Below are 27,181 nucleotides of genomic sequence, written 5' to 3'. Positions count from 1 at the left end.
AATGTATCTGGGTAATTCAATACTAAATTGAGGATAGATAGACATATAGTGGGCAATATAGTCACAGTAGCATCCATAGAAAAATATTATACAGTCTATTGAGATTGGCATGGAGATTACATGAACCTACAGAAGCTATATACTTGACTAAGATATCTACCGAGTCTACTGAACTTGGGCGGGGAGCTACGGGAGCAATAAAATAGGGGGGCAGTCAACAAGACTACCCCGGCTATTGGCTAACTGTACCACTACTGAAATCTTTTTTTTCCTGCAGATGTAGAGCTACACATTCACACTTGCAACCTGATACCACAGTCTCGACGCCTGCTCGACGCCCAAGTATGTTAATTGCTACGGCAGTGGCAAATCAAGTCCCGGAGTCCAGACGCGCCCGTTAGCCATAGCAATGACCCGACCAATCGCTTGAGAGCTATTCAAAGCACAAGTTAGAATTGCCAATTGGCTGCTGAGTTTACTGCTTTACAAAAATTTGACGGCCCGAATGGTGCCGAACGGTTAATAATGACATAATCATGCTTTGGTGGAGCCTGCAAGTTTCATTCTCTCTTGCTTGTCTCTTGCACCAACCAGGTTGGCACTGGGAACTTTCAGGTACCCATAGCAAAACGACACTTTTTGGCGCTCATATAACCTCTTCCACTTTGCTAAAACTTTTTCAACGACTCGGGCTATTATACTTTTACGATGGATATAGGATGACTACTTAGACGAGTCGCAATTGGTTTAGCTGATAGATCGGTTTGCCAGTGGAGAAACTTCTGTTCTGCTTTTGCCTATCCCCACATGCATCCGGAGTCGGAAGTTTCCCATTTAAAGGCCGACATTAATGATGGTTATCTCTCTTCAGTGGTGCTGAAGACTGCAAGGAAGATTTTGGTCAACTTCGGCCGTCAACTTGGCTACTCGATTATTCATTTCGCAGTGACGCAGAACAATTTCAGCGTACACATAGTCTAGATGCCGAGAAATCTACAGAGATCCTTGTCAAGATGTCCCTGTTAACCCTGTCAATGTAAGTCTAAATTTATCGTGACTTCATTTGCCCCTTCTCAGTTCGATTGAAGCCAACTAATCACAATTTTGAAGAAATGGGGTAGACACGCGGCATATTTCTTCCGAGTCTATCGCTGGCCAAGTCGAAACCGAATAGAAAAGGTTATTTTTGGCCAATATGAACGCTCTTCAACCCTCTGGTCAGCAACAAAGGATCATGCTCCTCGCTATGACGAAAATACACGGACGCGGCCTCAAGCACTAGGCGTAATCTCGACAATTGTGTCTCGTCCGAGCTGCACTGTCGGATTGTATCTTCTAATAATGGTGAAGACTTCATGTCAGGAGTCATTTACCGTCGCTTTCGGGAGACTGTCTGGCGGGATGGAACTAGATGGAATGACGGCAACTTCACATTGGCATTAGGAATCCGACACTATAAAAGCTCAAGGCCCTTTCCTTGAAAACTGTCCGTCTTTTACTCTCCTAACCTACTACAAACAACGATGCGTTCTTTAAATTTTGTTCTGGCCGTGGTGCTTCCTGCACTTGTCTGCTCGACACCTGTCGTTGAGAAGCGACAGGCTCTGGCAAGGGTCGTGACGACTTGCACGAAGCCCAACAACGTCGCGTTGACCTTTGTGAGGCTTCACCTCGATGTATTGTTTTTCTGTTGATTCACCTTTTTGATCCAAATTCTATCTAGGACGATGGACCTTGGGTCTACCTGTATGTGTTGTTACTATTGTCTCCGCTTCCCGATTGACTCTTATCCACCGTGCAGTTATGATGTCAGCAAAGCTCTTGTCGCTGCCAACGCAACTGGTACTTTCTTCTTCAGTAAGTTGTCGTGCCATTTCACTTGAATCCTAAGCCGTTTAATCTCCGGGTGCTGATTACTCCTGTTAACACCATTTCGTTATAATAGATGGCAATAACTGTCAGTGTCCATTCCTTTCTTCTTGGCATCCTCTTGAATACTTGCCATTTTATTTGCCTGTTATACTAACGTATGGTATAAAGATGCCTGCATATACGACGCAGACTCGGTGAAACGCGTACAGTACGCATATCAGCATGGACACCAGGTTTCCTCCCATACCTGGAGCCACAAAGATCTTTCAACGTTGTCTTGGGACGACAGTGAGTTGTAACATTTCGTATCTCATACCCTCGATTTACATTTCTATATAGTACATGACGAGATGTGGAAAGTTGAGCGTGAGTAAATGAAATCTTATCATATTCTTTCCGACACAATCTTGAATGATCCTGTCTGATACATATTCATTTCGGTCTTTGCAGAAGCTCTCACAAAGATTATTGGAGTGGTTCCAGCTTTTATGAGACCACGTTAGTTGATATGTATACCATTCTCAGACTCGTTATTAACAGTAACTATCTAGCTTACGGCAGTTACAACGACTTAGTTCGACAAGCTGCGGCCATCCGAGGACAGGTACTCGCATTGTGGGACTTCGAGTTAGTGGAACATATTTCCTCTTTATCACCTCAGGAGTGGCGAGCTAACTGCTTTTGTCATTTCGCAGCTCTGGTGACTCAACAGGCTCCACACCTGCTCAAAGTGAAGCCGCATATACTCAACTCATCGCGAGGCATCCCAGCACCATTGTCGCACTTAATCACGAAACAGAAGGTGCGTGATTCTGGCATCGACTGTGTTACTCGAATCTCACTCGATTTGTTTTATTAATCCAGAAACCACTGCGTGAGTATACTTTGTCTTAAAATTGTCCCCCATATCCGATTTTTTTACACGATGCTTTAGGCACCAAGTCCTTCCGTTCGCCATTCAACAACTACAGAAAGCGGGATATAAACTCGTCAGTTTGGCAGAATGCACGGGCTTGCCCGCATACCAGAGTGTGACTACTCCGGGGGTTCGCGATGTAAGCTGGCTGCTTTACTTTCGTAAACGTGTGCAATGTACTGATTCATTGTGCAGAGCACTTGGCATTGCTAGTCCTTCTGCGCATTCGATAATGTTCTATGTTTTCACAAATTCAAGGAAAGAAAAAGGACTCTTCACTAACGACCCCATTGGACTTTCATTCTGATTTTTTATGTCCCTTTACTTATCACAGTCTGACATTCGAATTACTATACAACACTTGCTATTAAACACCACTGTTTCCATCTGTGGTTATTGGATTTCGTTTGTAAAATTGTGACCCAGTTATGCTTGCAATGATATATATCTTGCCGATGGAATGTTGATGATTTGGGTCAGCACTCTCGGAACATATCAACCATGTAACTGTCGCAAGGTAAATAGGTCTTATACGAGTAGCTAAGATGTGTGTGACTTTGTGTCGTACACATTTAATACCCATAAACCGGCGGACAGTGAATGGTAAGTCTGTTTCTTAGTAGAGGATCGGGATTGCTATGTACAAAATAGGTCACGACTACTGTACGATTCAGAATCTTTCAGATGAATCAAATATTGGGACGGACTCGACTCATTCCGCACGCCTACACAACCCGCGCTGGAAGATATGCGCATGGTTGTCGACATCTTAATACTCGGTGCTGGTTGGTCGTCGCAATTTCTGAGGCCAATCTGTGACGAACGGGGCATAACCTACGCAGCGACAACTCGATCCGGAAGGGATTCTACTATCAAATTCGATTTTGACCCTGACTCCAACAATCCCGAGCCATATTATGCCCTTCCTCAAGCTCGCGTGGTTCTCATAACATTCCCCATTGTCGTAAAAGGCGCATCCGAACGACTTGTTAGACTCTATGCGCAGACGCACCCGTCGGAAGGAGATGCTAATCATAGCGACGCGGCAACGAAGTTTATACAATTCGGAACGACTGGCATATGGGATGTGAGTATCCAGATGCTTAAATGCGCTGGGTGTTACTGATTAACGCATTTATGCGTTTTCTATTCTTTTGATCTCACAGGCTGCTCGTTTGAATCTCGAAAAACCTCAAACCATTCAAGATTTATGGTACGACCGCCACTCAGGGATTACCTCGACACCAAGAGCTGAAGCCGAAAACGAATTGCTTGCATTAAATGGGGATTTCCCTACTACCGTGTTGAACCTTGCTGGTCTATGGGGAGGGGCACGGTCGCCAAAGAACTGGGTTGGTAGAGTTGCGGGAACAAAGGAAGGGCTCAAGAACAAAGTAAGAACTCTTTCAACCTGCTGCCGGTTATGCGCATCGTTACAACTTCAGAAATGCTCATTTCATTCAATGTTTGCGGTCACTTCCAGGGCAGTCTTCATGTAATACATGGGATAGACGTTGCGCGAGCAGTGCTTGCAGTTTGTGGGGACTTTGGGAAGGCCAAAGGACAAAGATGGTTGCTCACCGATAACCGTGTCTATGACTGGTGGGACCTTGCATCAGCATGGGGCACTCCGCCTGTTCAATCCTCATTAGCAGATACAGACAAAGGCCCTCAAGCTGCATGGGTTCGAGAGTTGATGGATGAATATGGGGTCCGGGCATTGCCTCGCGATGTTCAACAACTGGGTCGTGCTTTGGATTCGAGGGAATTTTGGACCACCTTCGGGATCACGCCTGTGAAACCTTTGTTGCAAGATTAACGGTGCTATTATATGTTACTCAAAGGGCAAGGAGAATAAAGGTCGTGTACTTTTTGCCGGTGAACCAGTGTAAGTATTTCCTTCATATATAACAAAGGCATGGCGCTTTTTGTAGCTGTATTGATGTCCTTTTTATACAGAGAATTGACAGACATGTATTTCTGTACGAATTGACTTAGAAAATGTCATGTCTTCCTGCTCTCTCTCTGTTTTCTAACTTGATAGAAGAATTGACGCTTTTCCGCGTGGCAATCACCTCGTCATATCTCAAACTATGCGACACAACAAGTCGTTTCAATAATACCACACGGCCGTAACCATAGCAGTAAAAGAAATTCAAGACGACTCCATAAGCCGCTGGAATGACAAAGGTAGCTGGTCATGTCTTCGGAATAGAGTGAATATGGTGTTTGTTGACTGTACGGAACCTTTTTAGCTTTTACGGAGTCCATCATTACCGCCCTTGTCGTACACTATCTCAAGGAGAAACCTTTGTCCCCTAATTCTTGTAACTAGGCAAGATTCTTCAAAAGTATTCTGCATTATCATCAAAAGTATTCTTAAAAACATACATCATCTCTCACTTCGTTCTCGATCCCAGAAAATACGAACACCTCGTTCAGCGCCCTGCATACGACTTCAACATTCTACTCTCAGAACATCTTCAACAAAAACGTAACGAAATCATGCCTTTAAAACCATCAACTCGACCAAATACCTTACATATCTTGGAGTTGTTCGCATTCACCCTTCCCGAGATCATCCTGATGGTCGCACTGTGCTGTTTCGTTTATCCAACCGCTGTACCAAACTTTCTATCAATTCTCCTCATCTTCTCCTTCACTGCAGAGCACTGGCTGCCAACAAATGAGCCAGATCCAACTGCAAATATTCGAACATCTTTCACCCGACCGCGCAAGAGTGACACCCTCCATCATACGCACATCGAAATCGGCGGAGCACAGCACGGCCCTCAGTGGAAGGCCTACCTGAACCAATCATGCGGGCAAGCCCTGCGCACCCAGTCCGTTATGTACAACTCGAAAACCTTCAAGGTCGACCTACTGTGGCACTGCCGGTCCAAGGCGACGTTGGACAGTTTACGCGAAGTTGTCAACGCACTTTCACCTCCATACAGCACCTGCGGGACATCGGCATCGAGAACTCCAGGTCTAGAATTGAATGTCGAAGTCGTCAAATCTCACACCCCTACAGACATCGTCGAGGCCGTGGATCAGCCTTCTTTGGATCTATATCGGTTGTCGAACCTTCAAAAGTTGACCTGGAAAGGATCCTACCCTTATTTTCTTTTTGCACGGCCGCAATATCGGACATTTGGGGATATTTTGCGTGGTCGGACGACCGAGGTTATGTTTCCTCGGCTTGCGGAGTTGCGTCTAGTTGACTGCAATCTACAACCTGGAGATATGGTAGAAATCCTTCGACGCTGTCCGGTATTGACTTCTTGCGAGATTGACCAGCTTAGGCACAACCCGGATTCTACTATTTACCCCAATCTCCATGAACATAATCATTTTGGGGGACATTTTGGTCAATGGATTGCCACCGATGCCGACTCTAGTACCTCTGATATTGTGTCCCATCCATCGCTAAAACATTTAAAGATATCATCTACTCTAGACCTTCGTCAGTTTTTCAGCAGCGTGTCTACCCCGAATCTGCAATCTCTGCATCTTCAGTTTTCGCCCTGGAGCCATTTCCCAGATTCTATACAGGAATATATACCGTTTCTACAGGTTAATTGGGAATCGTTAACACATCTCGATGTGATCGGCCCCATAAACCATTATTCCTACCGCTGCCTGGGCACCTTCTTCGACTATAAACCTTCTTTGCTGGGCAAATGGTTCCTACGGGATAACAGGACCCTCTGACATTTCGTCCTTCGATTGAATGTTCTTGTACAAGTATAATATGTAACGCCACAGTATTTTACAGACCTCTTTCTTCTTTTGCTTACATTTGCTTTGGTTGCTATTGATTTGTTCTTACTATTATATTAGACAATTTAGACTCGAATATCCATCGAAAACTAGTCTGAATTTTTTAACTTGACTCCTTGAGTAATTTCAGCACCCGTCTCATTATTTTTCACTTGGAATTGGGTATCGACAGCTGAACGTTCACGGAATGGACCTAGATTGGCCAAAAGAAACAGAGTAAGTAGAATAGGTGAGATGACTAACTGTAAGATGAGCATGAAATACGTTTTCATAAATAACGAGTAGGTATACAATGGTGCTAGGTAAGTGAACAGTGACGGCAGAAAAAAACAACACGAAAGCACACCGAGTGAAAGGAAACTAAAGCTACAAAACGCGTAAGGTAATGAAAGATGCCGAAAATGGATAGTACGATATTGCTGGTAATAAATAGAGTCTAAGATTGGACTTCGAAATTTGAAGGAGTGGGGGTGATTGATGGCTATATGCGGAAGAGGGAGATAAAAGGAGAACGAGATATGATGTCCATGAACTGAAGCCTACTGAAGCTTGAAGCTTGAAGTCCCAGCCGAGGGTCGGCGCAAGTGATCGTCGACGCCTTCTAGATTTAGAACACGAACGGTGGTCAAGAAAGGGACCCAGACTGATGCATACCACCAGCGGACGCCGATCCCGAAGACTGCCCATGACCGTTCTGCGTAAGCTCGCTGACGTTCGTAAGGTACGTCCCCCACTCATCCAACCTGAAAGAACGGGGCGGAAACGAATTATGGATTAGTCAAAACGGAACCAGGCAAAACAAATACTTTTAAATGAGAGGAGTAAAGAAAGGGGGCTAGAATCAACAATCACTTACTCGAACCCGCTTGGTGCATTTGACCACATCGCCATGATATCGCTGTCGACAAATTGATACGAAGCTGGGTCTGGCTGCGCGACTCCAACGTTGCCTGTATGCTGCTGTGGGTAGTGTTGTGATAAAAGATTGTGAGGATTCATCGATCCAAGTGCTCCTTGCGTTCCAATATCATTCCCTATAGATGATCTCAAAGACTGTGCAGACGCCGCAGGTGAAATCGTGTTCGAAGAACTGCCAGACCCCATCCCGAATTGAGCCTGATGAGAAAACGCCAAGGCACCCGACATGGTATCAAACATCGTTCCTGCAGCCATCGACGTGGCATCCATCCCAAAATCTTGAGTCATCGTACTCATTTCTCCAACAGGCCTATAGGGCATCGCGAGCGTTGAGGAGCTACCACTAATATTTCCTGACAGCAAAGATGCGCTATTGCTATTACCACCACCTGTGGAGTCTCCATACCAGTAGTTTGTATGGTGTTGCTGAGGTTGCTGAGTCAGAGGAGGGTGCGTTGTAACCTGATCCGAGAAGGTAACTTGGCCGTGCAGAGGAATGCGCCCAAGTTCATTGCTGTATAACGGCAGTGCAAATTCCACCGGAGAACGAGATTGAACTTGGTTTTGGTTGATCGATGATACCAAAGACCTCTCATGTTGGAGTTGCATGCGCGATTGAGACGATCTATGAGCCAGAGAACGTTGATGGGTAGGCGATGAGCTAGGGGTAAAACCTTGTTGGTGCATTTCGGACTGCAAAGCTTGTGCAGAGCGTATTGACGATTCTACTCTTCGCGATCCGGCAATGTTACGATTGCTGCTGCTGTTGTTGTTTCCGAAGGGTAGGCTAGAGATGATGAATTCATCGGTCCCAAACGCGATGGGTTCACCAGAGTTGTCCGAGTCGCTTTGCTGGCTGTCAGAGGCCCCTATTGGATCGTCGGAATCTCTCTCTCGTTTGTTGTTACTGGATGGGCTATGTTGAGGGAGAGGCAAATCGCCCACTGATGCGAGTTCGTAGAGGATATCCCTGATCATTACAGAGATCGATGTAAGCGAAGTTCACTCTATGTGTGCCAAGTACTGACCAAAGTCGCCCTGCCGAATGCCAACGGTCTTCCGAATTCCTCAAAACCTCCATGCATTTGTGGACGTCCTCCATCTCCTTATTCGGATCCGTTGAAAGTCCAGATCTTTTGCCACCCCATATACTCAAGAGTAGAACGACGCCAGAGGTAAAAACGGACATCTACAACGCCATGATTAGTTAAACTTCAACTAGGAGCTGTGGACGTGAAAACATACTTGTATCTGGGGTATCGTCAACGGATTTCGCTTCTTCTGTATAAAAACCACGTGGCTGCATGATCGAGCGGCATTTGTACATATAGCGAGAGATGGAAAAGATAGCGGAGAGGGCTTGCTGGGCGATGGGATGAAGGGGCGATGGATGAGAATTTGGATGTGGTAATATGCGGCATACAATGTGACGGATTGGTTAAAAAAGCGTTCGTCTTCACGATTGGGGTCCCATCGCACTGTAACCTAGGTTGAGCCAAAATAGAGCAAATAACACTAGCAGACACGGAAACTTACAGTGATCAGGAACGCTGTCTACCCATTTGTTCAGCGCGGAATCCAGCTCTGCAACAATGTGTTGTTCCCATTGTTGACCTACGAATCCCAGCAAAATTTTCGATTTATTGATTGAATACTAAATATTGGCAACAGGGTCAATGTTTGCGAACCGAAAAGGGATGAGCACACATACAATGGTCCGCAGCGAGAACGCCAGAATTTGATGAAGTTTAAGGTACATTATGAACGCGCTGACAAGAGATGGTTTACCAGGAGGTTGTTTAAACCTTTGGAGAGGATCTTCGTTTTCCCAGTATTCATCATCACAATCAATAGGTAAATCTAAATCGAAACTAGATCCATTTTGTTGGCACATGAAAATTCGAAATTATTATTCGAATTACGCACTCTTCGTCCTGAATAGCACATGGTCGACCTAGAGAGGAACTGACCATTCTATCCATACACACAAGAACCCTATAAGCAAGTGAGCATTGTTGAATAATGTTTAGAACAATTAGGATTTCCAAATTACCAGAAGGCTCTGGTCCACAACTCGTCCTGAGTTGTCATTGAATGACCAGGTATCTTTCGCCGATGAGCTCCGACATCTTGTGCCAGCCGTATTCCAATACCGACGATCGTCCAACATGACTGTGGTGCTGACGATCCTTGCAAAAATTGGCCGGCGAGCTGTCAAAGAGATGTCAGCAGAAAGAGCATACAAGATATCAATAATTGGCCTACACAATATGTTTGTAGATCGTATAAGTTTGGAGGAGATAGCAATGCTGGCTTCAACATTTGCACCTGGTCGAACCATTTCCACCCTGAGGAATGTAGAGATTCGATGCCATCCAATCTAACCCTAGGATCTGAAGAGTATCGGGCACCGACCGCACAAGTAAGTAAATAAACACGAGCAAATCTGTGATCTCTCAAGTGCAAGCCTTCGTCGATGGATCTTTGGAAGGTAGGCCGATGGAGAAGAGGCAAATAAAGGTTTACATGCTCAAAGTAAAGATCTACGACATGGGCAGCGAGATCGGGTTCGGGAAATTCGTACTCGACTTCTGGAACAGTATCCATGCCGTGTTCCCACTGCAAAATAATTACAATTTGAGTAACGAGAAAAATTAAATTGATTAAATTCTCACAGGTCGCGACGTCCAAAATTCATCTTTTCTCTGCTGTTTTAATGAGCTGAACTTCAAGAAACCGGGTTCCTTTCCGGTGTACTCCTTCTTCAGCTCAATAGCTTTACTTATGAGCATTGCACCACTGGACTTTCCAAAGAAGCGGTATTCTGTTGGGGCCAGGTTCATTCGCTTGAAATTGTCAATAAGTAACAATCCTGCGTCGTCGTCGTCGTGTGCCATTTCCTGAGGGGTCTGAGGAGTGCTGTTAACACCACGAATGGCGGATGTGACGCTCTCGAGAGGCGTTGGGGCACCTGGAGGCGGCTTTTTTGGATTCACTGGAAATCCAACAATAGAACTTGGGTCTTCTGGTGGTTTATCGGGCGCCCAGTGGTCTAATGTAGACATTAATTCCTTGTAAGACTTCTCGTCCGGACATAGCTAGCAAACATTCGCGTAAGTTTAGTAAAATCCCCTTGAACGAACAAATTACACACCCGCCGAAGAAGTTTGTCCAACCGCTCCACCCGATTTTCAAGACTCTCGACATAACTGCAGATCTCGTCAGAAGGATATTGAGGTAGTTGAGTGAGAAAGAGCGTACCCTTTGGGCGGCCCACGTTTCTGGCATCATGGTTAAAATCAAAATAACGATGAGAATGGGGAATATGGCGTACTTTTGCGGCCTCAATATAGGTGCAATTAAAGCTGTAAGCGACACAATTGGAACACCGATTTCCGGGCATCTGCACACCATCGCCTATGAAGGTATGAGTATGACTTGGAGAGGAGTCGCAGAACCACAGACTGACATCTGACTAGATATCACATAGTATATGAGTGTCATGAATCATTTCCACAAATATAGCCGAGACGCACTTTTCTTCCTCCTACAAATGTCACAAGCCCGTTGTATCCTTCGTTTTTTCAAACTTTGAAAAACGCCCGAGGACGTCTCGCCTTCGTTGAACTCGTCTTCGCCGGACGACATGATGAGGAGTTAGGCAAAAAAATAACAGGTCAATGCATGAGTATGGGGGTGGGTCACTGCGTTGTGATTGATAACGTATTATAAGAGAGGATTATATAAATACCCGGCACGAATCTTGACGCGTCCTTGCCGGTCGTAACGCCTATTTCAGCCTTCCACCATGACTTGTACGCATACAGGTACCAGCAAGCGTGCATTTTCTCTTGTCTATGCCAACGCTTGACTGCGATCTACAAGCTGTGTTAGGTCCCAATAGCTTCTACCGACGTCTAGAAAACAAACAAGTCAATAACCGCAGCATCTTGAAGGATTATGCCCCAATTGCCAACTTGGACAAAGAACGGCATGTCCCCACACTATCGAATCATATCGGCAACGAAAGCCAGAGAACTTGAATATGAGTCACATTCAGGATCTTATCTTCCGACCGAGTTGCATCGCTTTCCGAGCATTTTATTGAATTTGCACGCGACATCGAATCATAATAATCTCTACAGCGAATCACATTCCGCCTCGAAGACCCACTAATGTTGCCCTGCCCCATTTGCTGTCGATTGCTACCAACCTGCTTTTCATCAATACATGGTTCATTCAGCCTAGGCGCGACATCTGCGCCCACCAAACGGCACCCCTACTATCTATACATATTGCTTACCCGAGAAGACCTTTCTTTTGCACTGGCTCCCTCCTGCGAACCGCAGCACGACCGACAGAGAGCGCGCAGCGTGATATTCTGAACCGCAGTGTGCGCTCTCCAATTGAACGAACGCGACTGTGCAACGAGTATACCCCTGGCGCCCTGGTTTTGCAAATCTAAACGATAGTGATCGTCTTGGATACGTCATATGTCAATCCTCGCTTCGCATGACTCGAATCCCAAGAAAGGCTTCAAACAAGCAATTTCTTTTTTTAACATGGACAAACTTAGGCAGCACACGAGTTCAGCTCAACAAAATAGCCTCCTTGGGACCTTTTCCCGAATCAACCCGCTCTGAAGGCGGAAATCGGCGACCTGTTAACCAATAGCAACATTTCATAACACCCGTATGTATAGGACCAAGAAGAACTACGGTTGTGAACTTGCGATAACCTGTATGTATGCATTCTGTTTTGGGCTGGTCTCGATTTCTTGCTGTCTCCGTATTCATCGCCATTGCAGTGATAAGGTCCTCGTCGGTTTGAAAAAGTTGCCGTTGGTATTCGCTTTCAATCTGTACTTGGCCGCAATGTCTGGAGGGTTTCACTTTCCTACATTCCCATCTTTTTAGCAGTCTAGACTCGCTAGCTGTACAGTTTCTATCACTTGAAAGGTAATCAACAAATGGACCTATATCCTCGCCAAGAAAATACCGGACCCACATTAATTCTCGTCTCATCAAGACATTTTCATACGCCTCTTGGAAAGTTCGTTGCAGAACGTACTTTTTTCCGCATCTAAAATCAGGCCATTATCCTCGCAGCCTTCACCCAACCAATTACATACATTTATACTCGGCTCACGGCGCCGCATAATTGACTCCTCGTGTGGCCGTTTTGCAGACACACATCGCCTCAAGAATTATGATTTATGATGCTTGCCATCAAACTTATGACCTCACTTCTTTCGCTCTAACCTGTGAAAATGCTCTTGACAGTCGTCTCACCTTTTGACGCTTGAAACAATAATGCGACGGTTCACGAATCACCCAAGGTACATCGGTGGTTTTATTGCGAGGCCGTTTACCCGTGCGTCAGTCATCGTAATATATATGTGTGTCATTCCATTTACACTAGCGGTCGAAAATCCTGCCATTTCATCATCATATAGCAGTGCTCTTTTGCTTCAGTTTCCGTAGTTTTTCGAGGGTCGGCATCAAAGGTCACTGTAATGGTCAATGACCTGGTCATCCAACACAGCGCCCGTTCAAAGCGAAATTTCCAGCCCAACCAACCCGCTCACAGTAAGTTGAATAACCTTTCACAGTCTATTTTTAAACCGAAACCTATTCTCTAGCCTTTTAGCGTCAAGCTCGCCGCTGTCTCCTCAGTCCTGAATCCTGGGTCCTGCAGTTTCTGGTTCTCGCCTTCCTCAGCGCTCCGACAATCGAGTGCCCCCCTTGCAAGATTAAGCCTTTACGTATCACTCCTGGGATGAACTGTGAACATGAGGTACGTATCATATCACGCGCATGCGCGTCGCACGAATTCTGGTCGACATCGGACACCTGGATTGATTATCCAATTTATTGATAGGTACGTCGATACGAAGTTCGAACCTTGGTTGATTGGTGGTATGTCTTTACTGTAATAATACTAATGCTAATACTAAAAATGCTTTCAAGGAGTCTTAGGGATACACTTTGTAATTGTATTAGCGGCGCATTGGACCTCTAACTTTTAACTTTAAGTACGCACTAGAGGAAGGAGCAAATCGCGGACATCTCTCATGATCCCCCAATTGGCAATTCTCTCCAAGCCGGACGCCAAAAACGCCAACCCCAAAGCTAGCTAATTCCCCAGAGTTAGAATTGAGTCCAACATTGAACAGTCATGGGGCCTCGGCTATACTTAGATCTTTCGGTTTGGAGTCTTGGACCCTGGACGACTAAATTTTTTCAATGCCGTACATAACGTTTCCAGGAGCCTCGTTGAGCCTTTGGCAAGATTCTGTGCCTATTGGTCCTTGGAAAAATTTTCAAATGTATGTATTGATCACGGCATTTAGTCTTTACTTATAACTTAAGTTATATAATTTAGCACAAGCTTTACTTTTAGCAGGTGGAGAAGCACGGATCTTCAATCTTCTCTCAGTCTCTTCCCTCTCCTATCAAGGCGCCCGGACTCCGGGGGAAGTTTGAGTTGACCCTGGCGCAATTGCGAGTCTGTGACTTGTAATTGGAGTTGTTCGGCAGTTCGTTCCGCGCGCCCACAGGTTCGATTCGGCGATTCATGTCATCCATCGGCTCGACTCCATTCATCGGATTTCATCCTCCTTTAAAATTAACGAACGTCGAACCGACCTGGCGTCAAAGTTGAACGTTCCGCTTTGAACTAATGGACAAACTGGTTTTGGTTCTGGGAACCCTCACACTTTTACCACTATTAGTACTAGGGCTGCATCGTGGGGCCTGGACGGGCGAACTAGTTGTTAAGCGCTCATCAGCTTGCTTACATCGCGATTCGCCAACAGGCCATGGAATATGTGGACGCCGCGGCCCAGTCAACTTCAACAAACGTCCGTCGAGCTCGCTGCCCGTGTACTATGGTGCACACTACCAAGTTATTTTGATGTCCTTTTTTTTCTTGTTCCAACATCGATGGTCGTCGACCATTGGTCGGCCCACCATTGCATTTGCAAAGCTGATTTTTTTTTGATGACGTGACAGATATCATCATGATGCGTACCACTACCCAAGCACCACCTACGCCCACAAGTAATTTAAATTTTAATTTCAACTAACTGTACATAATCATAATGGTGCAGTGGGGACAGTGGGGCCTACCGGATCCCGGATCCTCGTAAGTGGTATGTAGGTCGTCGAGACTTGATACCAGGCGACTCGCGATTCGCTAACGCGTCGATCTAGTCTACTAGGACTCGGAGTCTACTCGCTAGTCCAGGTCCAGGTAACGACTTCGACGACGAATGACGAAACGAGTCGGGTCGAGTCGAGTCGATACGGACACGGGCAAAAGAAATGTAACCGTAAGTCGCTACTTACTTACCGCTTACGGTTGTGTTGTGTTTGGGGAGATATATGTACTAACACATATATGATACATAACTCGCTTAGCTCGCTTTTCGAAATTCTAGCAGTTGGAAGTTGGAAGGCTATGTAAAGTCTGTCTGGCGCTTTCGTTATTGATTGATATCATCATCGACCTCGAGGTTCGAAGTTCGCTTAATTCGCGGCGCGCGCGCGTGTTGTGCGGAATCTCCAAGATTCAATCGGTTGCGAGCGTCGACAGTCGGAGCCATTGGAATGTTGGAACTTGGAAGTTGGAAGACTATGTAAAGTCTGTCTGTCTGTCTGGTCTGGTCTGGTCTGGCGCTCTCGTTATGGTTGACATCATCATTGAACCCAAGGCTCGCTTAGTTCGCGGCGCGCCCGCGTGTTGTGCGGAATCGTCAAGATTCCATCGCCATTGGAGCTATTGGAGCTATCTATCTTCTACTGTGAATTTTTTGGGAAGACGCGCTAAAACGGGTTTGGTTGAGATCTCTTTTTAGTATTAGTATTTGGTATCGCCGACGCCGTTGACATTGGAATTGACTGTTGATGTCGAGGTCGAGGTACGTTGGGTCGGGACATTATTTCAATGTGCTCATGACAGGGCAATACTAATAGGTTATATATAACAACAGGTACCACTGCCAGCTAAGCCAGTTTGCTACACATGTACAGTGATGAAATACAACGACCAACGATTACCTACACACATCGTCACCGTCGACGGAGTCGAGTCGATGCAACCCAGTTACCCACTGCCCAGCGACGTCACCAATCGTTAATCAATTAATCATTGATCATTAATCACCAATCAATCCCGTGTCTATTTTTTCATACATTTCTATTCTATTCTATCGCCCAATGGCCACGCACGTCAACGGTTCGATAATTCGATTCTGATCAGAACTTCGCACGACCACGACGGCACGCAGGGTTCAGCTAGGTTCGGATGCTTCAAGCTCAAGAGTCAATCATCAGTCATCAATGACACGGTATATATATATATATTTAGCGAGCGCTTATTCAGAAATTCAGATCACACGCACTGTCAATGTCAATGTCATCAGATGGGTTTATGGGTTTAAGTATGGTTCGTGGTTTATGGTTCGTGGTTATCATCGTGATCAAGCCAAGATCAAGCAACCCTTCAAGCTTCAAGCTTCAACTCAAGTTCAAGTTCTCCGTCATCTTTGTGATTGTGATTGTGATTGTGGTTTGATTGTGGTTTGACTGATTGATTGTTGCTACAGTATTTCCAGCGTTAGCGTAGCGCGTAGTGTTGGACTGAGGAACAGTCGCCCAGGATCCAGCCGCCCAGCCGCCCACTGGCAATGAATGGGTGACGGATTTAAATTTATTGAAGTTTGAACACGGTTCGAAGTTGACTGCAAAGCTCACTGGACCAAAAATCAAATCAAGTGCGCTCGACATCGACCTCGACTCGATACTCTCCGCTTCGAGTTGTCATCTAGCAGCGATGGTGATGGGGATGGGGATGGTGATGGTGATGGTAAGGTGGTCTACGGTCTACGGTCTAGAACTAGATGATTCTACCAAGGTTCAAGGTTCAAGGTGCAGACGTCGACGTCAACGCTATACCTGGACCTATACCTTTATAATTATTTACTTACACCTCGGCGCCTCGGGCCCGGGCCCGGGCCCCGAGATTCGAGTCCCTATCCCCAATTCCTCCAAATCCCAACTTTACGATGAAGATGAGGCCTAACGAAGACGGAACTGGACCTTCCCCTTCCCATCCCTCTTCCCATCCCTCCCTCGGCGTCGCCTCGTGCATCTGGAGTCCTGGACTGAGCGCGAGCGCTGAGCAGGAGCAGGAGCAGGAGCTGATCACTCTGTCGGCACGCACTACGGTTAGTACTAAGTACGCACACAACTCTAGCCCTTCAAGCTTCAACCCCCGTCACGGACTCGTAGTTTCGTAGTCTCGTAGTCTCGTAGTGAATCGCAAGCGCACGCGAGGTGAACTAGGAACGGCCTGATTTAGACTTGCGTTTGATCCATTGATGCTGATAGGTTGGTTAGGTTGGTTAATTCAGGTCCTGCGGGATGCGGGATGTGGGATGCGGGATGCGGGCGGTTGAACGTGAACCTTTGCGCTTGTTGCTTGTTGCTTGTTGCTTGTTGCTTGTAACCATGTTCCAACCAAGTTCCAACCCCGCGCGCGCGGGCGCCTTCTTCACTTCTTCCCTTCTTCACTTCTTCACTTCTTCCACTTCTTCCGGGATCCGAGTCTCAGCTCCCACTCCCGAGTCCTGAGCGGGGTTTTGAGGTTCTGGTTCTGTGAAGCAAGGAAGTTTCAAGTGAGTGAGGGAGGGAGGGAGGGAGTAAATTTTTTGTGTTTCTCTGTCAGTGTCTGTCGTGTTCTGTTTGTTTGTTCGGTGTTCCGCTGGGCTTCCTCTTCTTCATTTTGGGTGCGTTGGATATCCTTGGATATCTCTGGGGGTGGGTGTGGGTGTGAGTCCTCTTAGGTCTCTTGTCTTTGGGGTAGGTACATGCAAGGCTGCCCAAGCCCAAGGCCGAGTCCAGTGTATGATATCAAGCGGCCCAGCGTCAGTCGCAATGCAATGTCGGGCATACTAGTAAATCAGAAGTGCATCATCATCAAAGTTAAGCGCGAAATTCAATTGTAGGGTATTAGCCAGCGGAGATAGACAGCAAGTCAGCGACACATTCTTGGTAAGTTGTGTTGTGTTGCATGCTTGTATGCTTGTCTGTTCTATTTGATTTTGATTTAGGGGGAAATTGAGGTTCGAGAATTTAGGTAGAGATTTCGGGGGAAATATTTCCAAGGTTAACGGTTACTACGTGTGTCATGGAGGCATCTATCGATTTCTAGTACTAATCGTTCTGGTTCATTGACATTGAATACTGTAAACTACAAATCGAGTTTAAATTCAACTTCAAGTCCATGTGATGAATACCAAGTTGGATTGGACTCGGACTTCTCACAACACAACACAACCCTCTTCGAAATGCAGTTATTTTCAAGCAAGATGTCCGATCCTCAAGTATAATTATGGTTTGGATTCAGAATAGATGTGTAAAGTCTGTTCGATCCATTGCGCTTTGCAACATTGCCGATCATTCGACGGTGACAGTGGGTACGGTGTACATGGTCGAAGACTCGTTATTCTGGGAGCACGAAGACGAAGATTGGGTGACGAAGATTGGGCAAAAGTTCAAAGAACTCCAACTGTATGGGACCTGTATCGCGGCAAAAATGGAAAAAATTTGCAATTTGGCAAAGTTGTAGCAAAAGGTGGACTGTAGCTAAAGGTGATACTAGTAGCAAAAGGTAATAATATAAGTAAGTAACTTGTGATCAGGCACCCCGCGACCCTGCACCCTGCACCCTGCATTTTAGCTAGGCGAGGTCGCCACAGGGAGCCACAGGGAGCCACAGGGAGGCGATTTGAGGAAAATTTTCATGGGTGGGTTTCCGTCATCGATCATCGCTCTCTGGAGTCTGTACGTACGTGGTTTAGCACGATACGATGGGATGGATGGATGGATGGAGAACGAGAACATATCACTTTTTATTTGTCGCCATCACTACAATTGATAATATATGTGTGCCCCACCCCCCCGGGCTACATAATAAGAAGCGGGAATGCATATGCAAGTGCAACTGAACGCCAACATTATTGCCCGTGCCTCTGCCTCTGCCAGTGACCTCCCTTCCCTTTGCGCGAATCCCAAAGTTCAACGTAACGTTCACGGTCAAAGTCGGTCAATCTCGATTCCCGATTCTCGATTCTCGATTCTCGATTGGTGGTGTAAATTTAATAAGTGCCTCGTGCCCTGAAGATTAAGAAGGCATCTGCAAGACATAAACATACGGAGAAGCAGGTGAGTACGGCTCCTTGGCTTCCAGCTTCCATCCGAGTTGGGCATCTGTCTATTAGCTTTTTTTTACGTTGCTTTTTCGATTTGCGCTCGATGGTGCTCGTTCTTGCTATTGCATCGTAGCATACTAGACACCGCCGCCCCGTCCCCGTCCACGGCCACGGCCACCTACAAGTTGCCCCCCACCCCCATTTATATTGATTTATTCATTTTACAGACATGTATCGGTATCGCGCTGATCAACTCCATCTGAATCCTGTCTCGGAGTCGGAGTCAACGACGTAAGTCAGATATAACCTAGACTACACTAGACAATCCCCACTTTCTTCTTTCTTCTTTCTTCTTTCTATTTCTATTTCTTTTTTATCTATCTGATCAAACGAAACGTGCAGGTTGTCCGCGTTACACATGCGCAGGAATAATTTCCCGATGGCTGTTTCCCCGCCTTTTCCATCATCATCATCATCCTCGTCGTCGTCGTCGTCGTCGTCGTGGTCGGATATGTCCATGTCGATGTCCAACGCGCAATATATAGTCTCACCCACCGCCGACGCTAATCAGAGCAATATCGACCATATAACAAGTCTCGAGCGCTCTCTGGTGCGCATATACTTTATTTTCGCGTCTATTTCAGGACAAAGCTAATCGATAACCCCTCCACTTCACTTCACCTCCACTTCACCTCACCTCACAGTGCTCGAATTTCTACTGCTGCGGCGCCCGCCTCGCCGACCTCCACGCGCTGATCGACCACTTCGAGGAGGACCACATCATGCTTCTCGCGCCGAACGGCAAGCGCGTGTACCCGCGCGAGGGACTAAAGGGTGTGCCGCTGATCCAGACGTCGGTACCGTTACCGTTTGCGTTGGCGTTCGCGGACGCGGGCGCGGGCGCGGGTACAGGCACAGGCACAGGCACCCCGGGATCCTCGCGCGCGCCGTCGGAGTCGCCTTCGTCTTCGTCTTTGTCCTCGCCGTCTTCGTCCTCCTCCTCGTCGTCCTCGTTTTCGTCCTCGGCGCCGTCGACGCCCTCGGATTTCTCGTCGCCGACCTCCGGCCCATTCAGTGCCAACCGCAAATCGTCGTCTCTCGCATCGAGCGCTGCGGGTCGTGTCCCGCCGGTATACACGCCCTTCACACCGAGTCTGCCCGTTGACCCCGCGGACCCCTACCCCTACCCCTATCCCTATCCCTACCCGCACGCGGACGCGGACGCGGAGGAGATTAGTGCGTTGAATGCGTACGATTTTGATTTTGAGGGCGGTGTTGGTGTTGGTGTTGGTGTTGGTGTGGAGGCGTATCACTCGTTGATGGCCCCATCCGCGCTTGCGCTCGCGCACCTGCATTCGCACGGCGCGGCGGAGATGATGCTTATGTCGCCCCTTACGCTCGCGAGCTCAGATGACGAGGAGGACTTGGACCTGGATCTGGATATGTCGGATTGTAGCAATGCCGAGGCGCTACTAGCGAATCAGAGTGTGGATGTACCGACGAATGTATGCGCGCAAAATGTGCCCGGCGCTGGGCCATCGAAAAAGAACGTCAAGTTCTCTGTCTCCCCTTCCTCATCTTCCTCCTTCTCCTCCTCTTCCTCCTCTTCCTCCCCCTCTTCTACAACTTCGTTTTCTACGACTACGACTACGACTACGACTACGACTACGACTACTACACCCCCTCGAGGACGCCCCACCTCAAATTCAAAAACACCACTGGAAATTCTAAAATCGTCATCGTCATCTCCGACGGCAGCGAAATTGAAATCTAAAAAAATGGCGATAATCGGCACGAGCGCGAGCGCGTCGTCGTCGGCGGGGGCGGGGGCGGGGGCGGGGGCGGTGAAGAGGAGGGAAAAGCTGTTCCGGTGTCCGGTGCGTATTTCTTTCTCCCTCTCTCCTTCGTATATGCATCTTATTCCATCCGACTGATTTTTACATTTCATATTGTATAGACTCCACGATGTACCAAGGCAAGTCCCAGTCCCAGTCCCAGTCCCCTCCCCACACACACACACACACACTTGCATATATGCATAAACCTTTTTTTTTTTTTTTTTTTTTTTGACGTGACATACACATACATTTTCTAATCCTTAACCTTACCTTACAGTCCTATCTGAACCCTAACGGGTTGAAATATCATATGGAGAAAGGGACGTGCTGTCTTGAAGGTGATGCCCAGAGCCAGAGCCATACCGAGCGCGAGCGCGCAGCGAGTAATGCGGACGTCGAGATGGAGATTTTACCTGATGTGCTTGTGCACGCGCACGCGCATGCGCATCCGCAGATGCAAGGGCCCGCCGCGCACGTCCAGACCTATCCTAATTCTGGTTCTCCCTCCAGCGCCGAGCCGGCGCCTCAGCAGCCTTACCCACAGCTTCCGCAACAGCAACAGCAACAGGTACCGCAACAGCAACAGCAGCACCAACAGCAGCAGCAGCATGCACTAGTATACCACTACCCCGTCCCGTCATATCCGCAGCTCGGCGGGCCCAACGCGCTCCTTGCGGGGTATACGACGACGTATGTGCATCGTCCGCCGTATTTCTCGCCGGTGGGTGTTATGAGTGCTACAAGCGCCAATGCCTCGAACGCCAACGCCGCCGCTACCGCCAACGCTACAGCTGCCGATAGTAGCAATAGCAATGGTAACAGCTCTGCGGGGTCTGACGCACCTCTGCCTCTATTACAGCCGCATCCGCATCCGCCTGCACATGCGCCTGCGCTTAGTGCGTCGACGAGCGCGGCTTCGGCTTGAGCGTGCGGCGCTTAGCTCATTTCTCTCCCCCTTCGCCTTCGCCCATCGACATTTTTCATCGTAATCGCCATCGCCCATCGCCCATCACCAATCGTAATCGCTATCGCTTGCTGATTCCTTTCTCTTCCTGAGTTTTCTTTTCATCGCAAGTTTACTCACATTGCCCCACCAGCCCCTTTTGCCTGCCACTTCTGCTTACATCGCGCTATTCCTCCTCTTATTCCCCCTCATCGTCATCGTCATCATTATCGTCATCATCTTCAACCTCATCATCATCGTCATCTTCTTTAACATTGTCGTCATCGTCGTTATATACTCGCCTGCTTCGCGCTCCGCCGCTCTGACCCGTACCCGCACGCACGCCATTTGATCTCTCCCCCCACCACCCGCCCCTAAGACAAAAAAAAGAGGAAGCAATGCGCGCCTTTCTTTCCTCTTTCCTCGTGGAATTCTGCTGCCCTCATCCCTGCTTTGACACGATTTGATTCCGCGATCCCGCTGCTGCCTCCACCTCCGCATACAGACCACCGCATACAGGAACCTCTGCTTACATCACCTGCTTCCCTGCTTCCCTGCTTACCTTACCTTACCTGTCAATTGTATATCGTCGACCATCACCCGTTCACTGTCAACCATTTACTGTCAACCACAGAGTCGTTTACCGTCAACCGCATCGTTAATCATTAACTACGTCGTTCCGGACCCTTCCGGTCTGCGATCCCTCGTTACTCGCGATCCGCGACTTTATCCACTCCACTTATCCACTTATCCACTTATCCACTTATCCGTAATCTATATGTGCATACTTACATACTATCGTCCTTATTTCGTGACGTTCTTTTGCTTGTTTGTTTGTTTGCTTTCTTCTTCTTTTTGTTCATTTTTTTCTTTTTTTTTGAGGTGCGAGATTCGTGCTTTTTCTTCGTGTTCGAGTTCGAGTTATCGAGTTATTACTCTTCTCCCCTACCCTTTTTGAATTTGAGTTTGCTTTTTTACATTGTCGAAGTATTGTACTTTTCCCCTACCTTCCTTCTTTGAATTCTCGCTGGATTAGTTGGATTGGTTGGGTCGTTCATTGCCCTGTTTAGTTGCTTGATCACTCTTCTTTACTTCTTTATTTGTTACTTCTTTACTTCATACTTCATACTTCATACTTTTTACTTTTTACTTTTTACTTGTTATTGCTGTTGTTGTTGCTTTTATATGGTGCTGCCTTGTTGCCTTGCTGCTTGCTGCTTTCATTTTTTCGTTTTTGCTGTTGTTGTTGTTCCTGTTGTTACTCCTGTTGTTGTTGCTGCTCGCTCCTGTTGTTGTTGTCGTCGTCGTTGTTGTTGTTGTTGTTGTTGTTGTTGTCGTCGTCGTTGTTGTTGTTGTCGTCGTCGTTGTTGTCGTCTATCCGGTTTTTGTTGTAACTAAAAATACGTTTCTGTTTGTTTTCTGGAAAAGTTTGGAAGTTATGCGTGTGTATTTTCTTTTAAATTTTTTGTGCGGTGTGTGTTGTATGTTGTTGTCCTCGTCGTTTTTCAACTCCGTTGTTGTTGTTGTTGTTCTGTTCTGTTTCTGATATGATTTGATGTGATGTGATATGGTGTGATATGGTGTATGCGTTAACATTTTGATTCGAATGAGATGGATACATTCCGAGTCGGAGTATACAGTCTTCAGTCTTCCGCATTGTGCAAGTTCGTAATGTACTTGACTAGATTTTGATTGCTCAATGTTCTCTATTGGCTTTTTTTGGCTTTTGGAAATTAACGCCGTCGTCACTGGTCAGTGTTTAGTTTTTTTTTTAGAGCAGTGGCCGCGAGCCTGAGATACGCTATGCCCTGGCCCCTATTTAGCCTCGTAACGGTGTACCGGCGTCGGCCAGATTCCAGAACTCTAACCGATTATCGATTATCAACTAATATCCGACTCTGCTCATATGCCCGTGACGGTATGACAGGGTATGACCATGACCTGTTTGAACTTTTGGATTCTGGATTTTGCAGCCTGTCGGGTCAGTTTGTCTGGCATTCGCTCTCGAGTCTCGAGCCTCTACTAATTAAATAGTCTCGAGTTTCGATCTCCGTCTCCGTCTCCGTCTCCGTCTCCGTCTACGTCGTTTTGTTAGGTTTTTGAGTTTTCGATATAGCTTCAAGTTCAAGTTAAGATTTGTGCGCCGGTGCGGTTCATGTTCATGTCTTCATGACACGAGAGTTGACGTAAATACGCATATGCCGATCCTATGCTGCGATTGGTTGAATTCAGTGGACACTGGCACACTGGACAGTGGACAGTGGACAGTGGATAATGGATAATGGATTGATCGATCGATGACTTGTGACTTGCGAAAATCTCAGTTATCACTGTCAGTATACTCTGGCGGCCTTGGCTATATATGTAGTATAATAGAGGGTCGTATTTTTTTAAAAAAAAGTCGAGGTATAGTGCTGGGTTTGTTACATACTGGTATACCACGCCAAGGTATTACACCAATGTAACACACGTGTTATACCAATAACACAGCCAGAGGGTCAAAATCCTTTGTGTTTTACTGGTGTTAATCTTCGGGGGTATTATAGTCAAAACTTCTCAATCTACCAACAATCTACATTAATTTTTAGACCTTTATTGATAGTTTTGCTACAGGAAAGTGTTGTCAATCAAATGGTACGCTGTTTCTAAATTCTAACTTTGTACTTCATGCCGCGGCGGCATGTAGTCGGCAAAAAGTGAGTTTGTGATCCCTGGTCACACCGTGTGACACCGTCACATTTCCCCGTGTATGCATCAAAAATGACCTATGGTGTTGGGTAGCTTTACAAACATCACAGATATATCTTATAAGCCATGTAACAGTAGGATAATCAGTTATAGCTTTGCTTAAGCTTAAAAATTAGGACTTCCAGTCAATTGGCCATGCATTTTTTAAAAAAAAAAAATAATAATAATAAACTCTGAAGGTCACGTGATGTGGTATAACACCTGTTTAAAACACAAGTAACACACCGGTTGAGAGCGCCGAACCTATACCACTATCACACAGACCGGTCGGGAGGTATCAAACCCTGCCCTATCGAGGTACCTTTGGAATTGGTCCTCTGAACAGCCGGTCAGAGGAACTTCTCAGCATCTAGCGTATTGTTTCCATATCGGGGGCGAAGGGTAAGCGAGCTTGAAGTTTCTGTTTATCGATGGGATCGTGGACGCTGATGTGAATTTTGATGTGAAGTACAGTATAGTAGTTACATTAATAGGCGTTGATCATCGATCATGGCTTGGAGTCGGTTGGGTTGTGGTTGAACGTAACGTTGAACGTTGGCCTTTCGTATGCTGATCATGTCATGTCGATAAGTTATGTCCCTGTCATGAACAGTGGCCACGCCAGTGCTAAGTCGACTGGTGGTCAGACCGCCCTAGCTGTAACAAGGTTCTCTGAGCTCTCGCTTCGTCTCCTCCGCTGGTTACCAGTCTCCATAGGCGCTAGGCGCATTTCGGATATATATATATATATATATATATATACTTACATACGTCGACTTTGGTCTTTGATTGTAAATTTGGAGCACTTCAGTTCGGAAATGAGAATTTGAGAAAAGACGGACTCCGTCGAGTATTGATTACGTACCTGTAAAATTGAAACGAACACTTTACACGGTGGATGTCCGATGTGTGTGTGCATGTGCGTGAACCGGAGACTTACGGTGCTGGGCACAATGCACATAAGTAGAGCAATGGGCAATGAGCAATGAGCATTCGCACCGGTCCACTGGCAGTCGATCGGCACTGGGCAGGCCAAATCTAGGCTTCATTTAAATTGCCAAGCCTAATGCATTGGGAGTCTGGTGTTGCGTATTAATTATTAAGGGAGTGACAGTGTCCCTGTCCAGTGTCAGTTCCTGTGCTTTGCTCAGTCTGCCTCTTTTCCATGTCAATGCATAATATACAATATATTTTTAAAGCGGGGACTTCACAGCTTACATGGACTGTTTCCACTTTCGTGGCTTTGAATCACGATGGACGCGAAGGTTTCCCCAGAAGCAGATATAAATAGACGCGTCACTGAGCTAACCATAATCAGCTCCTAAGCAGGCTGATAAAAATAACACCGTGTCCTACCGACTACCGTACCGTGACTTGCATTTTTTTTTGGAGGCGAGTAGAACCTGCGTACCTGGGCAGTGGGAGCCCATGATCAACGATCACCACTATCTGCTTATCGCGGCGAGGTTGGAGTGTACGCAGTAGCTGGAAGGGCAAAGGGTTATACGTTCCTTGATGATTTATTCATAAATCTGCTGTCGCGATGGTTTACTATTGCAAGAATATGGGGTGTACCCTGGCTTGAGGCTTGACCGCGACCACGGCCGGGGATAAAGAGCCAAGTGGTCAAGTGGTGTATTAAAAGCCTTGATTTAAAGGTGCATGTGGGACCGTGGATCTGGTGGGCGATGAATGGATGGATGCCAATTGCCAAACCGCCGCTTCTTCGTGTCGTGGAATAAGAACATAGACAAGGCTAGACAATGCTATGAGGAGATAGCGTCGATTGTGTTCCCTTCTTGTTCCTTTGACTTTGACACATTCGAATGCCAGGTTCATGTGGTGGTGGTGGGTCAAGAGCAACGTGCCTTGCAACGACAATGTATGCAGACCTATATGAACCGCAGATGTAAAATGAACCGGGTCGACTCCGGTCAGTTCGCTCTGTCCTTGTCGCGCGTCATATGTTTTGCTGGCTCGGCTTGTGATATTACTCCGCCATCCGCTTTCCGAGGTATTGTGATAATTCTCCAGAAGCGTAGATTATTATCTACGATAAAAAGACCACAAGGAACAGTCTTTATACGCGTGTGTATTGATTTAACTAGATTCTGATACGATTATGGGAGACCTTTCCTGGAAAATGCTGATGAAAAAGCCTGTTCGTTCATGGGCGCTTACAAGCAGTCAATTAAACTAAATGTTTATCGCAGATATCTACCTAACGATGAGAGAATGGAGCTGTTGATTTCAATACTACAATCGTTTTATGACATCCGTCTTGATCTACGAGTATCAACGCTCACTAACTATTGGCTTGAACAGACCTCATCGATATCGGTACAAGTAAGCATGTCAAGACGCATCACCCGCTCATCCACACGGATCGGAGTAGCAATGACGCAATCAAGCTTGTGGTTGTTTCCTACTAATCAAGTGTTCCTATTCAAAGGTATTCAAATTCCTATGCAACAAGTCTGCGTGGAGCGTGGACGATGGCCAAGCACCGTGCTAATACACCGATAATGAGGATCATGGCCAATGTTGATTTCTTTCAAAACGCAGAAGCACAATTTCTCCATGGATATACCCCGAACATACAACGTAGTTACCTCTTTGGCTGGGGGCCTGGCATCTATCTGTAACATCTAGTCGCATTGCGGAGACATGTTGAAAGATATCCGGACTAAGTCAGGGGCATATGGCCCAGCATGATTTGAGAGCAGATTGCAAATTCTGTATTAGAAAACCTTTTTCATCGATCATGACATGAGCAAGTGAAATGGCAAATAAATATTGCAAAGAGGCAGTTGAGGAGTAGAAACATGGGACCAGTACGCCTTGAAACCGGTTACTTTCGAATTGGGCCGGAGGGGTACCTGAGTATGCACATAGTTGGATTTTCCTATCACAACGGAATTGTATGTATTCCACATATATCACGTACGTCGTATCCTGTTAAGAATTCT

At 46.6% G+C, this 27,181-nt stretch overlaps 5 protein-coding genes across 5 annotated transcripts; 4 read left to right on the top strand and 1 right to left on the bottom strand.

Moving 5' to 3' along the window:
• Positions 1-1,523: 1,523 nt before the first annotated feature.
• JR316_0005648 (Chitin deacetylase) lies at positions 1,524-3,001 on the top strand (the record flags this gene model as incomplete). The annotated part of the gene is made up of 11 exons (XM_047891404.1): positions 1,524-1,658; positions 1,724-1,746; positions 1,802-1,857; positions 2,041-2,160; positions 2,212-2,238; positions 2,323-2,370; positions 2,424-2,499; positions 2,568-2,674; positions 2,737-2,746; positions 2,807-2,927; positions 2,984-3,001. 11 exons carry the CDS (start codon positions 1,524-1,526, stop codon positions 2,999-3,001), a joined length of 741 nt encoding a protein of 246 aa, XP_047748753.1.
• Positions 3,002-5,293: 2,292 nt separating this feature from the next.
• JR316_0005647 (uncharacterized protein) lies at positions 5,294-6,502 on the top strand (the record flags this gene model as incomplete). Its single annotated transcript, XM_047891403.1, has 1 exon — positions 5,294-6,502. The coding sequence occupies one exon, from the start codon at positions 5,294-5,296 to the stop codon at positions 6,500-6,502; it is 1,209 nt and encodes a 402-aa protein (XP_047748752.1).
• Positions 6,503-7,423: 921 nt separating this feature from the next.
• JR316_0005646 (putative transcriptional regulatory protein) lies at positions 7,424-11,137 on the bottom strand (the record flags this gene model as incomplete). Its single annotated transcript, XM_047891402.1, has 13 exons — positions 7,424-8,459; positions 8,518-8,678; positions 8,735-8,967; positions 9,026-9,143; positions 9,201-9,360; positions 9,416-9,484; positions 9,543-9,700; positions 10,016-10,108; positions 10,165-10,587; positions 10,644-10,698; positions 10,751-10,770; positions 10,824-10,906; positions 11,026-11,137. 13 exons carry the CDS (start codon positions 11,135-11,137, stop codon positions 7,424-7,426), a joined length of 2,721 nt encoding a protein of 906 aa, XP_047748751.1.
• Positions 11,138-16,556: 5,419 nt separating this feature from the next.
• Positions 16,557-16,798, top strand: JR316_0005645 (uncharacterized protein; the record flags this gene model as incomplete). The annotated part of the gene is made up of 2 exons (XM_047891401.1): positions 16,557-16,718; positions 16,748-16,798. 2 exons carry the CDS (start codon positions 16,557-16,559, stop codon positions 16,796-16,798), a joined length of 213 nt encoding a protein of 70 aa, XP_047748750.1.
• Positions 16,799-19,143: 2,345 nt separating this feature from the next.
• On the top strand, positions 19,144-21,467 carry JR316_0005644 (uncharacterized protein; the record flags this gene model as incomplete). Its single annotated transcript, XM_047891400.1, has 3 exons — positions 19,144-19,314; positions 19,409-20,581; positions 20,820-21,467. 3 exons carry the CDS (start codon positions 19,144-19,146, stop codon positions 21,465-21,467), a joined length of 1,992 nt encoding a protein of 663 aa, XP_047748749.1.
• Positions 21,468-27,181: the final 5,714 nt, after the last annotated feature.

Source organism: Psilocybe cubensis, chromosome 5 (assembly GCF_017499595.1).
Source record: "Psilocybe cubensis strain MGC-MH-2018 chromosome 5, whole genome shotgun sequence".
NCBI classification, from domain to species: Eukaryota; Fungi; Basidiomycota; class Agaricomycetes; order Agaricales; family Agrocybaceae; genus Psilocybe; species Psilocybe cubensis.
Note: the sequence above shows the minus strand (reverse complement) of the source record. Positions and strands in the feature narration are given on the sequence as shown.